The 13,745-nt window shown below is 38.3% G+C and overlaps 1 protein-coding gene across 13 annotated transcripts in view; it reads left to right on the plus strand.

The window, feature by feature from the left end:
• The window catches only part of Crem (cAMP responsive element modulator), a 67,341-nt gene that overhangs the window by 40,419 nt on the left and 13,177 nt on the right, over positions 1-13,745 (plus strand). For 12 of the 13 annotated variants that reach the window (XM_051205768.1, XM_051205775.1, XM_051205767.1 and 9 more), the window contains one exon: positions 6,855-7,043. The exons of the other annotated variant lie outside the window; for it this stretch is intronic. In XM_051205768.1, coding sequence (XP_051061725.1) covers positions 6,855-7,043 — 189 coding nt within the window. The remainder of the gene's footprint in view (positions 1-6,854; positions 7,044-13,745) is intronic. 13 annotated transcript variants of the gene reach the window in all.

Raw genomic sequence — 13,745 nt, forward strand, 5'->3', positions numbered from 1 at the left:
CAGTTTTTCCTTTTAAAAAGTACTAATACCCCAAAGCCTTAAGGCTTGGCTATTAAAGCATGCTATTATCTTCTTTTGTGTGTGGAAAGCTCTTACAGAGTTATTAGCATTTGTTGTTATTTGTTTCTTAGAATTTTCCCTGTGTTGATAGATTTTTACATTATTAAATTAAATCCCTTTGGTTATTTTTGGGTAGACACCATCATGATACCTGTCCAAGATGGGTGTAACTTATACACATCATCTACAGGATCTGAATGCAGGTGTTAAAAACGTTAAAAAATGAGTGTTAAGAAAATTCCTATGGCCCTTTGTTTTCATCTTTATGTTTCGTTGGTTCATTCAGGACTGTAAACCAGAGCTTGCCAGCTTGTGTACCTCTGTGGTACGATTCTAGGTTCCAGGAGGGCAGAGCTCTTCAGCCTTTGGTCCCTGGACAGTCTGAGTAGGCCTGGGAGGCTCGAGCCTCCTGGCTGAGCCCCAGCCTTGAGGAGCTTTGCTCATTTACCCAGTGGGCTGTCTATGCTATTGTTTTTTGTTTGTGCTATGACAGGGAAAGGTGGCAATAACTGCTGAAAGAATCTTCAGACTTCTTAAAGTTTTGGGGCTGAGCTGAGAGGCTGTAAACTTGGTATTTCTCTGGTACAGCCTGATAGACTTCTTGTAGCAGCAGTGATCTGTCTGCACAGAATAGGGAAGTTGATGCTGTGGGTTAATTTCCATAGATTATTACTACAGAATGTGACATAGTGAAATGAAAGCTAAGGTTCAGCTGGAGAAGGCGTGGTGAAGGGCTCTGCTGTCTGTACTGTTCACTCCATCATCAGGCATCTCAGGTTCTAGTATGTGAGGTGGGAATAATTTCAGGAGCCAAACTGTGGGGTTTGTGTGAAGACAAGGCAAACACAAAATCATCATTAACAACAACAACAACAAACAAACAAAAAAAAAAAAAAAAAAAAAAAAAAAAAAGGCCAAGCTGGAGAGAAAAAGACATGCAGACATTGGGAGGAGACACAGAAGTGTAAATTATCTGAGAGTCTGTGCTCATTAAACCCCCTCCATTCAGGGAGCTTCTATGCCATGACTCCTATGCTCCTGGCACCGTTTCTGCACTTGGCATAGAAGCTCCCTGTTTGTGAGGTGCAGGCTTGGGAGACAAATCAGGAGTTCCAGGTAAAACTAGACAACTGCATGTATAGAGAAGTTCAACATTTATTTATTTGTACCACAAAAATAATTTCTATACTTCAATTAGAGAATATTTATATCAGACCTTTATATGCATACAAGATCCATTGTAATTAATCATATTTCTTACTAAGTAAAACTTATCATGTCTTGATGCTTTTGTTATATATAAATATTTAAGAATAGAAATAGTTGTTAGGATTCTTTGACTTTTAGAATAGTTTAACTAGAATTTCTGTATATTTTTCTATGCATTGTTTTGAGTCACACTCATAATCTTAATTGTGACATGGGTATTGAAATTGAAGAAATAAAAATATATTTACTTTCTCCAACTACTTATCAATAGTTAAAATTATTCTGTGTATGTATGTATATACAAGTATGCAGGTGCACTTGTTCACACATGCATGTATAAACGCTAGAGGCTGTTGTAGGGTGTCCTCTATGGCTTCTTCACCTTATGTTTTTAGTCAAGGTCTCATTTGGAGCTCACCAGTTTGGCAAGATTTCTGGCTAGTGAGCCTCTGTTATTCACTCATCTCCACTAACTGTTGAAGTTACAGATACATAACACTATGCCAGCTTTTACATGGCTAGTGGGAACTCAGGTTCTCATGTTTGCACTTTTCCCACTGATCCATCTCCCCAACTCAAAGCCATATTTTCAATAGTTGAAAGGTATTTGCTGGAAGTTGATCTTACTGTTTTAGTTTCCTAGGGATCCATCAGGGACCTTATACGTGTTAGACAAGTGCTCTGTCACTGAGCTACATCCTTAGCTCTGCTTACTATTTATCACAGAAACTAAATATTTTCACTGGGAACAGGAAAAATAGGCAGGCTTAAAAAATAGACCCTAAAAATTTAAACATTAAGCAAGCAAGGATTTATTGTACAGCACCAAATAAATAGCTACACCTGCAGAGACCCTGCTGGGAATACAGGTCCTTGCAGCAGGTTTGTTGTCTAACAGAGGAAGCCAGGGTGTGGCTCACCTGGAAAAGAGCATTTACCTGGTATGTGTGAGGCCTTGGCTTCATTTTCCAGCACCATGCTCAATTAGTTTGGTCCAGGAAAACCTGTTATACTTCAGGGAAGTATCCTGAGATAAGCTACCATATGATGGCATTTGAGATAGTGTTAGCAAAGAATGTTATTTGCTGCATAAAACATTTAAAATATAAAGTGAGTTCATAAAAGCAAAGGTGAAAAAAATTAAATGTCTTAAAAATTTTAAATGACGTTTAAAAATATTTATTTTGTGTGTATGGGTGGTTTTGTGTGATTATCTGTCTGTTCAGCATGTGTATCCCTGGTGCCTGAAAAGGTCAGAAGAGAGCATCAGGTCCTCTTGGACTGGAGTTACACAGTCATGAGTTGCCATGTGGGTGCTAAGAGTCAAACCTGGGTCTTCTGCAAGAGCAGATAAGTGCTCTTAACTTCTGAGCTGTCTCTCCAGCCACAAATGATGGAAAGTTTTTAATTCAATAAATGTTCTTTGAGGAAAAATTAAACCCAACCTCTTCCTTTACCAGTAAAAGGCTGTCACCAAGACTCCACATTATTCTTTCTAGATATCTCATTTGTTTTCTCTCTCCCACTATATTTTACTAAGAACCTTATTGGAATGAGTCTCCGTGGCTCATCTTTTCTGGATCTGAAAGGTAAGTGGGTGAAAACAAAATCCACCTGCAAGACAAGTATGATATTGTGGGCTGCTTAACGACTCCAGAATTAAAATGCTTTAATAGTTTATATCAATTATAGTAATGGGTTTCATGATGACATTTTTATACATGTACATATATGTCATAAGAACCTTAGGGTGCTCATGTGAAGGGACACTTTTCTCATAAAGGCAATTGGTTTACACAATCTTAAGAAACTATTTGTATATTCTTAGCAGTGACATTACTTACATCCCCCTAAGTAACTTTTAAATTTATTTATGTAGTTAATGCCATATATGTTTTTTGACCTTTTGTTGCTATTCTCATGGTTGGGAACTAATATGTCGACCAGGCTGGCCCCAAATTCATAGAGGTCTGCCTACCTCTTTCCCAGCTTCCTGAGTGCTGGTATTAAAGGGATGCACCACTGTGCCTGGCAAGGCTTCTGTTCTGTCTTTATCAATTACATAGGACTTAAAATTTGCCTTTTGGGCTTAGGGATGTATAGTTCAGTTGGTAGAGTGCTCAACACCTCCAGTACAGCCTGAAACTAAGAGTAGCTGTATATTCCACCAATTCAAGCACTTGGAAGGTGAAGGCAGGAAAATCAGAAATCTAAGGTGATCACTAACTGCATATTAAGCTCAAGGCCAGGCTGAGACATGAGACCTTGTCTTAAAAACAAGTTTTTTTTTAAACTTCATTTTTGAATCTTTATCCCATAAATAATATCTTCCTCCTTTTATAATATTAATATCTTTCATGGAAAGTTGTATAATGCCAGTAAGTAATGGAAGTTACATAGTTTTGTGTCCCAGAAATATTTGAGATTTATTACCTTGGACTAGCAGATAAATTTTGTCATCCTATCTGGGACAATCTGTGGTGTGTGATGAATTGTAAGATAGGGAAACCAGACTATGGTTAATATCTATTTAAAGCTAAATATCTGACTATGTGAGAATGCATAGTAAAGATATTTGTATAATCATCTAGATATAGATATATACTTAGTAAATAAATGTATTTCATTTGAGCAAACAAGGATTGTTTTGTCTAGTGATACAAGTCTTCAGCAAAAGCTAGATTTAAACTCTGGATTCTTCTGCCTCATTCTCTGGAGTGCTGAGAGTATAGGCAGGGTAATCGAAACTGTTTTTTAATTAAGGTCATTGTGTTCAATGTTCAGCCAGTAGATTTTGGATGGCCTTGTAGTTATGTTATAAGAAATTTAGCAAAAAAAAAAAAAAAATGTTTATGTGGTTAGCAATTAGAACAGTAGAAGCCTAACCTATTCTTCCTCTACTGCTATGAATTGAGAGCATAGTATCAGGCTTGAGTCAGCTAAAAATTAAAATTTATAGTTTAGATAATTATAGCTTCATTTTTTTATTAAATTAAATGAAACTAAATTTTTCTTCTATGTAATGTTATTAAGGTTATAATAATAAGTAAGTCTATTTTTAAAAATGTTTTATTTATTTTATGTGCATTGTTGATTTTTCCTGGATGTATGTCTGTTTGAGGGTGTCAGATCTTGGATGTAGACAGTTGTGAGCTGTCATGTGGGTGCTAGAAATTGAACCTGGGTCCTCTGGAAGAGCAGTCAGTGCTCTTAACCAATGAGCCATCTGTCCAGCTTCAGTACAGTCTCAATTTAAAAGACACATTTTTATTAGTTTGAGTCCTAGTCAGTATTCACGGACCGTATGGACTCTGTTTTGTTAACAAATATGTGTTGTCAGAGATAGAAGCCTTATGCCTTTGTTGTATGAGTCACTTCAGGAAAGCATTGAAAAGGCTAGATCTATGTTGGAGAGATGATGCCTCTGGAACTACTTACTGCTTTTTCAAAAAACTGGACTCTGCTTCTAGCACCCACCACCAAGCTCACATCTGCCTGTAACTCCAGATTCAAGCTGATCTGACATTCTCATTTGGCATCTGAGGGCACAGGTGCACACACGTGCGCGCGTGCACGTGCGCGCACACACACACACACACACACACACACACACACACACACACACACACGAATAATAAAAACAAGGAAAAGCCTAGGTTCCCAGAATAAAATGACTGGGAGATACAAAGATATTTTATTTTCAATTGTGAATACTCCAGACCCCTCCACCCCCCACCCCAATAGTGACTCAAAAATAAATAGGCAGGGAAAATGGTTGACAGAAACAGTCCTTCACAGCCAAGCGCAGAAGTGTATGCTTGTAATCCCAGCATGTAGGATAGAGGCGATAGGAACAAGAGTTCAAGGTCTTCTAGTTCTGGAACAACCTGTACTGCATGAGACCCTGCCTCAAAAACTCAACACAACAAATAAATTTCTCTTTACTGTTATATTTGTTGGAAGCTTTCTGTAATAGCTTTACTATTTCAGCACTGGGTTTCTGTAGTGTAGTCTAGCCTGGAATTCATGGCAGTTTTGCTGTGCCTCCCAGAATGCTAGAATTGCAGGCAAATGCCAACATGCAAGGCTGATAAGTTTTGTTTGTTGTTTAAATACATAAAATATATATATTCATTCAGACATATATTTTTCCTACTTTTTGATCTTGATGTTTATGAGAAGCAAATTTTTTAATCTTTGCATATTTTATCTCCTTAGAAGTTCCTGCTTACATCTATTACCCATTTCCAGAATCTCTAAAACATTAAACTTTATTCTCCAACAATAGATATACCCTTTCAAGTAGGAAGAGCTTCTGTCCTTTCACAATGATAAAACCAGAAGTGCTGTCAGTATAAATATGAAAGGCTAATGAAAGAGATTTATTAGTAGAAAAGTTTCCCATGTCTGTCATGGTAGCTTGTACCAGAACCAAACATGCTGTGGGGTGTGTGGGATGTACTATTTTCACTTTTATTTATAAAATTCTGTATGTATTTCAATTTTAATTATGTTTGGGTTTCACCAGAATATAAAATGATGAACAGACCCTTAATATTGTAATCTGTTCATATTATAAAAACACAAAAGTTTTAGTTGGAAATTTAGGAGAAAAATTATTTTAAAAATACTAAAATCAAAGTAAATTGGAACTTATCTCAGGATTAAATAGTTACTCCAAAGGTCTGATAATGTATTGTTGGAAAATTAAGGAAAGAGAAAATTCAATTTCTGTGATTGGAGTTTGAAACCTTCATTTAATCACTTAGCCTGCCCGCCTGCCTGCACTTCCTTCTTCCCTTCCCTTTCTCTCCCCCCCTTTTCTTTTCCTTTCTTCCCTTCCCTTTCTTCCCCTCCCCCTCCCTTCTTTCTTCATTTTTGTGAATGCTTGGGATTGTACTCTGTGTCTAGTGCATGGTTTGAGCATGCACTCTACCACTGAGCTGCAGATACCCTCAGCTCTTAAAACTGCCTTTTATCAATAAATAAGAAATGTAGTTAGGTAATTTAAAGTACAGGGTTAATGTAATTGCAGTGCCAGTGAAAATGCTACTGACCATTTCCTAATTCTCAGAAGAGTGTTGTTTATAACCAAAAATATTTGAAAGAATTGCAAGTACTTTGAAGCTGGGCTTTATTTCTGCATGAGTTGCTGTTCCAGAGGCCCCAGATTAGATTCCCAGCACCTGCACGGCATCTTACAATGACATAACTCCAGTTCCAGGGCACCCTTTACAAGTACCAGGGGTGCATATGGTGCACAGACATCTTGTAGGCAATATGTCCATATACATAAAAAACTGAGTGGAATGAATACCTAGAAGGAAAACTTTGTGGACTCTAGAAATAATAGTTTGAAAATTCTGAATACAAAATACACTCAACAGCAAAACCAAAATAAAATAATTTGTGTTGATAATCTTTTATAAAGTTCTTCCCACGATGAAGAAGCTAATGTTCCTTATTAGTCCCACATAGAAAAGAGACAATGGAAATAATGGTAGTATATAGAATATATTATATTCCCCCAATATGGGCTTAAAATAACTCAGAATTCTCTAATATTCTTCTCTTTTTCTATTAAGTTGCTATAGCCCAAGGTGGAACAATCCAGATTTCTAACCCAGGATCTGATGGTGTTCAGGGACTCCAGGCATTAACAATGACAAATTCAGGAGCTCCTCCGCCAGGTGCTACAATTGTACAGTATGCAGCACAGTCAGCCGATGGCACACAACAGTTCTTTGTCCCAGGCAGCCAGGTTGTTGTTCAAGGTATATCTTATTAATCTAATACATTTAGAATACCTGTGGGTTGCTTTGTGTCACCTTTTAGTGTCTATCTGCAGTATTGTGAAATAAACGGGTAGATTTTTAGGAGGCATGGGAGACACACAAGTTCAAAGAAATGCTTATACTTCAGAGAAGTATGGTTTTCACTGACTCTGAAGAAAGGGTAATTTCAGATCAGTGCGATTAAAAACAAGGGGAGATGCATTTTAAAATTAATTAAATAGGGTTCATTTTGTGTCACATGCTGTACCCAGTGTATTTTAAAAAAATTTTTTTATTATAACTGTGTGTGTGTGTGTGTGTGTGTGTGTGTGTGTGTGTATGTAGATCAAAGGACAGCTTTGTGGAGTCAGTTACTTTGTCTCATAGTTGATGTGGGTTCTGGAGATCAGACTCAGAATATCAGGTTTCTGCAGCAAAATCCTTTACTGACTGAGCCATCTCTCTGGCCTCCAATATGTTTCTATTAATTTTTATGTGGCTATTTAAGTCAAATATGTAACATTTAAGTTTATGTCTTAAATTTGTTTTATTCCCATCTAATTTTTATAAAACTCATTTAAAAACAAGAGTTAATTTTCATGTTTTTTAAACTCTTTTAGTATTTAAGGTCCCCACTTGAGGTCTTATGAAGTCTGTAGTGAAATAAAACAGGATGTAGCCATACAACATTTAGGGTTGTCAATGAGTTGAGTTACAACTGGGTTGCAAATTATTTTAATTCCATTCAACTGTGCTTATCATAACTATAAAGCACATATTTAATACAATTTAAAAATCATGTTTTAATTCTAATCTTTTCATGGGTCTGTTTGTCTAGAATGCATCACACTCACTTTAAGGAAAGTCGTATCTGTTCTTTTGAGTGTATTGGAAATATGGTCTAGCTGACCTATAACTTGAAGAAGTTCCCCTGCCTCAGCTTCCTGAGTGCTGAGTTGCAGGCATGTGGCACTATGCCTGGTTGATGAATCCCTTTACTCGTAGTGTTTGGGAAATGAATGCGGGGTATAATAAAAGTGTATGGAGTCTGAAAAGGGCTGGAAAGATGGCTCAGTGGTTAAGAGTGCTTGCTATATAACCATGAAGACTAGAGTTTAGATCCCAGCCTTCACAAAACAAGTCACGGTTAATGCATATGCCTGTAACCACAACTCCAAAGATGGTAGAGACAGGATTTCTGGGGCTTTCTGGCTTCCAGCATACCTGAGAAAACAGAAACACCAGGTTCAGAGAGGGACCCTACTTCAAAGAAATCAACAGACCCAGAGGAGGACACCTGGCTGTCTTCTGGCCATGTACACACATGCACATATACTCAACATAGACACAGAAACATATAAAAACAAACAAATCTAGTTTTAAAGCAAGAAGAAAGACTGAAGCTGGGTATCACTGCGTGTCTCAATAATCCCAGTACCTGAGAAGCTAAGGCAAGAGGCTTACTCTGAGTTGTTTTTTGTTTTGTTTCTCTGTGTAAAGCCCTAGCTGTACTGGAAGTCACTCTGTAGAACAGGCTGGCCTCAAATCCACAGAGATCTGCCTGCCTTTGTCTCCCAAGTGCTGGGATTAAAGGCGTGTGCTACCACCCTATGTACTCTGAGTTTTAAGCCAACCTACACCCTGTTCCCCCAAAACCAAACAACAAAACCATTCATTACATTTTTCCTATGCTCCTGAACCTTGCATGTCAAAATGAATAAAGAATAGTTCTTTCTTTTCATGTCACCTGTTTTACATGGGAAAATATGCAAAATTGATACTTTAAAATATTTTTAGGCTTTTTCATGTTTTATATAATATATATCTAAGTTTTATACTTTGGGAATTAAAAATCATTTTCTTTCATACGTTTCAAACCTATTTTATTTTACTTTTGTGTGGGGTATACATTTATAACCCATACATGTGTCTGTGTGGGTTTCTGCCTCCTGACTGCTTGGATTCCAGGCATGTACTCAGCCTGGCTTTTTATGTGAGTGCTGGGGACCAAACTCAGGCTCTCAAAGTTGTGTGGCCAACATTTTACAAACTAAGCAATTTTCCAGCCTCTCCTTTAGTTTTCTCTGTATCTATGGTTTTGAGCTAGAACCCCAGAAGTTACTCTTCACTCTTCCTACCCCTCTCTATCCAAAGCCCCTTTAGAGATTCTTTCCAATAGTTAAGTCAAAAGGTTTTCATTTCTTCCAGCCCCTGCCGTCATCATAGTCTTCTAGCAGCTGTCCCTGTGGTCTGGATTGCTACAACAGACAGTCTTCTTGAAGCTGATAGCTGTAGCAGAACTCCTCAATACTCCTGATCATGCTGGGGCAGAGGCCCTGCTCCTGGCTCAGTATGGGGGAACACTCCCTCAGAGTTCATTCAGACCCTTGTCATCACTTTCTAATGATTCTGGGAGCCATTCATACTTTTTGTAAGTGAGTTGTCATCTCTACCATGTCTGCTTTTATAGTATACTCTTCTGTTTCTGCAGGTTAAAATGGTATGCCCTCAAATTCCACCCAAATATTCCCTTAATCTGTCCAAATTGAGATAAAATCCTATAGACTGAAATGCTTTCATAATTCACATTTATATTTTTATGTTCTAGAGACTGGAAAGTCTGAGAATCAGTGCTTGTGGGAGTACTTGCTTCCTGACTGACACATAGCTGTCATCTCTGTCTCCTTACGTGGTAGAAGAGGCATTGAAGCCATTTATGAAAGCTTGTTGTATAACTTTCCTTGAGATGTAAACAGGTGTCTATTAACTAGAGCTTGGGTAGCAATGGTGACAAAGGATTGATTCTAGCCAAGTCTGATGTGGTGTATCAGTGAGTTAATTGTAGTTGCTTCCAGGAGCAGACATCTCATAGAGAAGATGGTACCAGCATAGTGTTCCATGCCCATTCTGCAAGCCGTGCTATGGTGAGTCTCCTCTGTCAGCAACCATTGCTCTTTAGAAAACCTGAGGAGGGAACTCAGAAATGTATATTTTACAGTTTCTGGAGCTTCTGGCAGTCTCTTGTTTACTTGTGAGTCTTCTGGGCATCATCTTTTTCTTAGAGGAAGGGAAAGGATGGCACACGACTTCAATTCCAGCACTCTGGAGGCAGAGGCAGGGGGATCTCTGTGAGTTCGAGACCAGCCTGGTCTACAGATGGAGTTCCAGGACAGCCAGAGGTGTTACACAAAGAAACTCTGTCTTGAAAAAAAAAAATCACAAAAAATTAGCTCAAAACCCAATTACTTCCAATACTCTTGCATTGGGTTAGAATTTTAACATAGGAAGGAGGGGTTGTGCACACCTTTGCTCTGTAGCATGGTGCCAGACTACACTCTGAATGACAGTGAACACTTGTGTGCTAGCCAGAGTCAGACTCCATTGGGTAGCGTTCTTCTTCCTCTTACATAGGCCTTGCCCTCATCCCCTCTCTTGCCATGTAATCCTATTTCTTTCATTTCCTCTGACAGGCCTTTTTCCTCTTCACAGCCTTCATATATACTTGTCCCTTCAGGCACCTTTTCCTCAGCTTCTGTACATTATTCAGGTTTCATCTTAGATAACACCTCCTCCAGGAAGACTTCTCTGACTTTCCTAATCTGGTCTAGGCAACCCTATGGTTCCCACTGCATCTTCTTACATTAGAGATCATATGTACTGTCACTCTGTGTCCTGCTTCTGTGGTAAGTTCTGTTTGCAATACAGCCTTTAGTACCTAGCAAGATCTCTGTCATGTGATAAATGTATCCATTTTCCAAATAGAAGTGGTGTAGCAGCTCATGCCTATAATCTAAGCACTTGGAATTATCCATTTGAAGACTATAAAAGGAGGCCCTGGTCAAAAAGAAAAGAAAGGTCTCTATCTCTGAAAATGTTGTTATATACTTTGACCAACAGTTTAACTACTGTAGAGGCTATATTAAACTTTTATTAATAGCACTAATCAGCTTAGAAATGACCCATCTCCCTCCTTAAAAATGACATTGTTTATTTATTGTGTGCATGTGGGTATGCCACATACATATCAGAGGGAACTTACAGGAGTTAGTTCTCCCCTCCTACCAGATAGGTCCTGGCAATTAAACTCTTGTCAGGTTTTTGGTAGCACATGTCTTTAACCACTGAATCATCTCATGGGCTCGTCTCCCAATTTTTACCCAATGTGCAAGTGTAAAAGAATATTGAGGTAAAAATAAAGTTGAACTCTGAAATTTGAAATAAGAGTTATTAATATTATTCTAAACCCCAGAGCCATAGGTGTACCTGGATGGGGAAGAGCCCTTGGTGGGGCCTTGCTGAGACTGACATTTGTGCTGATTCTCCAAGTCATAATCTTTAATCGTCAATTATAATACCAATTTCATTTCAAGGGCTCTGGAAACCATAAGAAATATTGGATATCTGAGCCCTGTGGTTACCTCATCCATGCCTAAACATAAAGTCCTTGGCTTTATGCTTAATTGGACAAAGTAAAAATACAACATTTAAAAGAAATTATTGCATCAGATGTGGTGGTGCACACCTCTAATCCCAGCACATAGGAGCTGAGTTGCAGACTAGCCAGGCTAGTTCCAGTGAGACCCTGCCATAGAGAAAAGATGTCATTGCCCATTTATGATATAAGCACACATCATTAAGTCAGGTTGAGTTTTAATCATACAGGAGATGGATTTTCCCCATATGTTTATCATACTTTATTTTTGAAGTTTATTTTTAAAGATTCGTTTATTTTTATGTGCATTGCTGTTTTGCCTGCATGTGTGTCTGTATGAAGGTGTCAGATCCCTGGAACTAGAGTTAACAGTTGTGAGATGCCATGTGGGATTGAAACCTTTGCAAGAGCAACCAGTGCTCTTAACTACTGAGCCACTTATCTCTTCAGCCCCAGGAGAATGGGTTCAAATAACCTACTGGGGGAAAGCAAAAAAGAAGGTCTTGTGAGACAACATGCCATATTTTTTGTTTGTTTTGTTTTCAGTAAAGATGAAAACATATTCCAGCATGTAGGGCCTGGTATACTTTAGAATGTGCCAGCTTTGTGTCTGACTTTGGTATTGTTAAATTACCTATAATGACCCAGCTTTTTATGTGCTGAAGGCTAATCAAGTGATCCAAATAAAAGTCACATTAAAAATTATGAGTAGTAATTTTAGTTATGAATTTTAAATATCACAAAGCTTCAAGGTATTGAATCACAAATTTCTATTTTTATGGGTAAAAAAGATCAAACATCAGTAAGGTCACATTAGTCTGTCAGTTAAGGATGATTCTTCATACTTTGGCACACTGAGTTTCTAGACTGTCAGCATTTACCCACTTCAGATGAAATGAAGATCCAGGTCACTCTGGGAATAGCTGGATTTTATAGTGTGAAAGCAAATGGTTTAGCAAATAAAAGTGTAACTGAGTGAAGGTAGCTAGAGATTTCTAGTTTGGTAAGTTTAGAAGTGTCTGTGAAATACATTTTTCTGTATTGACTCACAATTTTTTTTTGTTTAGTCCCTGAAATATGGATCTCCAAATGCTTTCTTTTTTGAGTTCTGAGAAACAGATGGGGCTCATTTCTTCCTGTGTCAACAGCTCTATGAGCTACAACCCAGTGACTTTTCATTTTAATTTTTGCCAGAGCCTATCTGAAAAGATTTTTTTTTTTTTTTTGGAAAAAAAAAAAAGAAACAAGAGCATTAGGATGGTTTATTACAGGAAGAGTTTTTACAGGGCTTTGGTTTCAGTGAGCTGCTGTGTGACAAAGCAAATTGATGGCAGTGATAGGCTGGTGATGTCATTGTGATGTCAGTACTCCTACTTATCTTACACATGCTTGCTAGTTTGGGACACTTTATTTTGAACTGTGCTACGGCCAACAAGACCACTCTGTATGCAAAAGCCCAACATGGCTGTAACTGGAGATGAAACTGGTAAGAACTTAAAGGGGGGTTTAAATTAATTCTGCAGGTCCCCCCCTTCTTTTAACACAGCATTTATGAGTATTTAGGAACTTCAAAGTGTTTTAGGGAGTGTGATTTCTTACTTGCTTATGCATATGAAGTTTCTTTCCGTGCCTGTCTGCACATTCAGCCTGCTTTGTTAAGCCATCATAGTGCGATTGTTTCTTTATTATGCGATTGTTTCTTTGCTCGGGGCTTTACTGCTTGGTTGACTAAGGCAGTAATCTGTGTCCCTCTCGCCCTGCTTTTCTCTTCCCCTTCCTCCACTCGTATATTACTCTAGCCGCTCTGCCTCACTGAAATAAGCTGATATTTTATCTGCAACCTGTTGCAAATTCAATCTGGCTACCACTTAAAATATCCGATGTCCGTGTGTTGTAAACAGTTGAGATACGAGGTACTAGCTAGCTCCACACGGGATAGGGGAAAATTGTGCTGTGAATGGATATTTTCCAGCCTGCTATTTCTTTCCTCCTGCCTTTAAAAAATGGTCCGCTCTTCAGCTAATTGAGTTCAAAGGGCTGACGTCATTACATTTCCTGGAATCGTGTTTCAGCGGGGAAGTGGAAAAGTTAAACTCCAAGTGAGCTGCACATTGACGTCAGCTCCGAGTCATGTTGTGATTTAGTCAGTTCCTTTCTGCTTTGTCAAGCGCTGCGGACTGATCACAAGTTTGTTAACTAGTTCACGACCGCCTCTGGCTGCGGGAACGTCCTCAGACCGAATAGCATTTCTCGTAAGTCTGACTTTAGCA

The sequence above is a fragment of the Phodopus roborovskii genome, unplaced genomic scaffold, assembly GCF_943737965.1.
Source record: "Phodopus roborovskii unplaced genomic scaffold, PHOROB, whole genome shotgun sequence".
NCBI classification, from domain to species: Eukaryota; Metazoa; Chordata; class Mammalia; order Rodentia; family Cricetidae; genus Phodopus; species Phodopus roborovskii.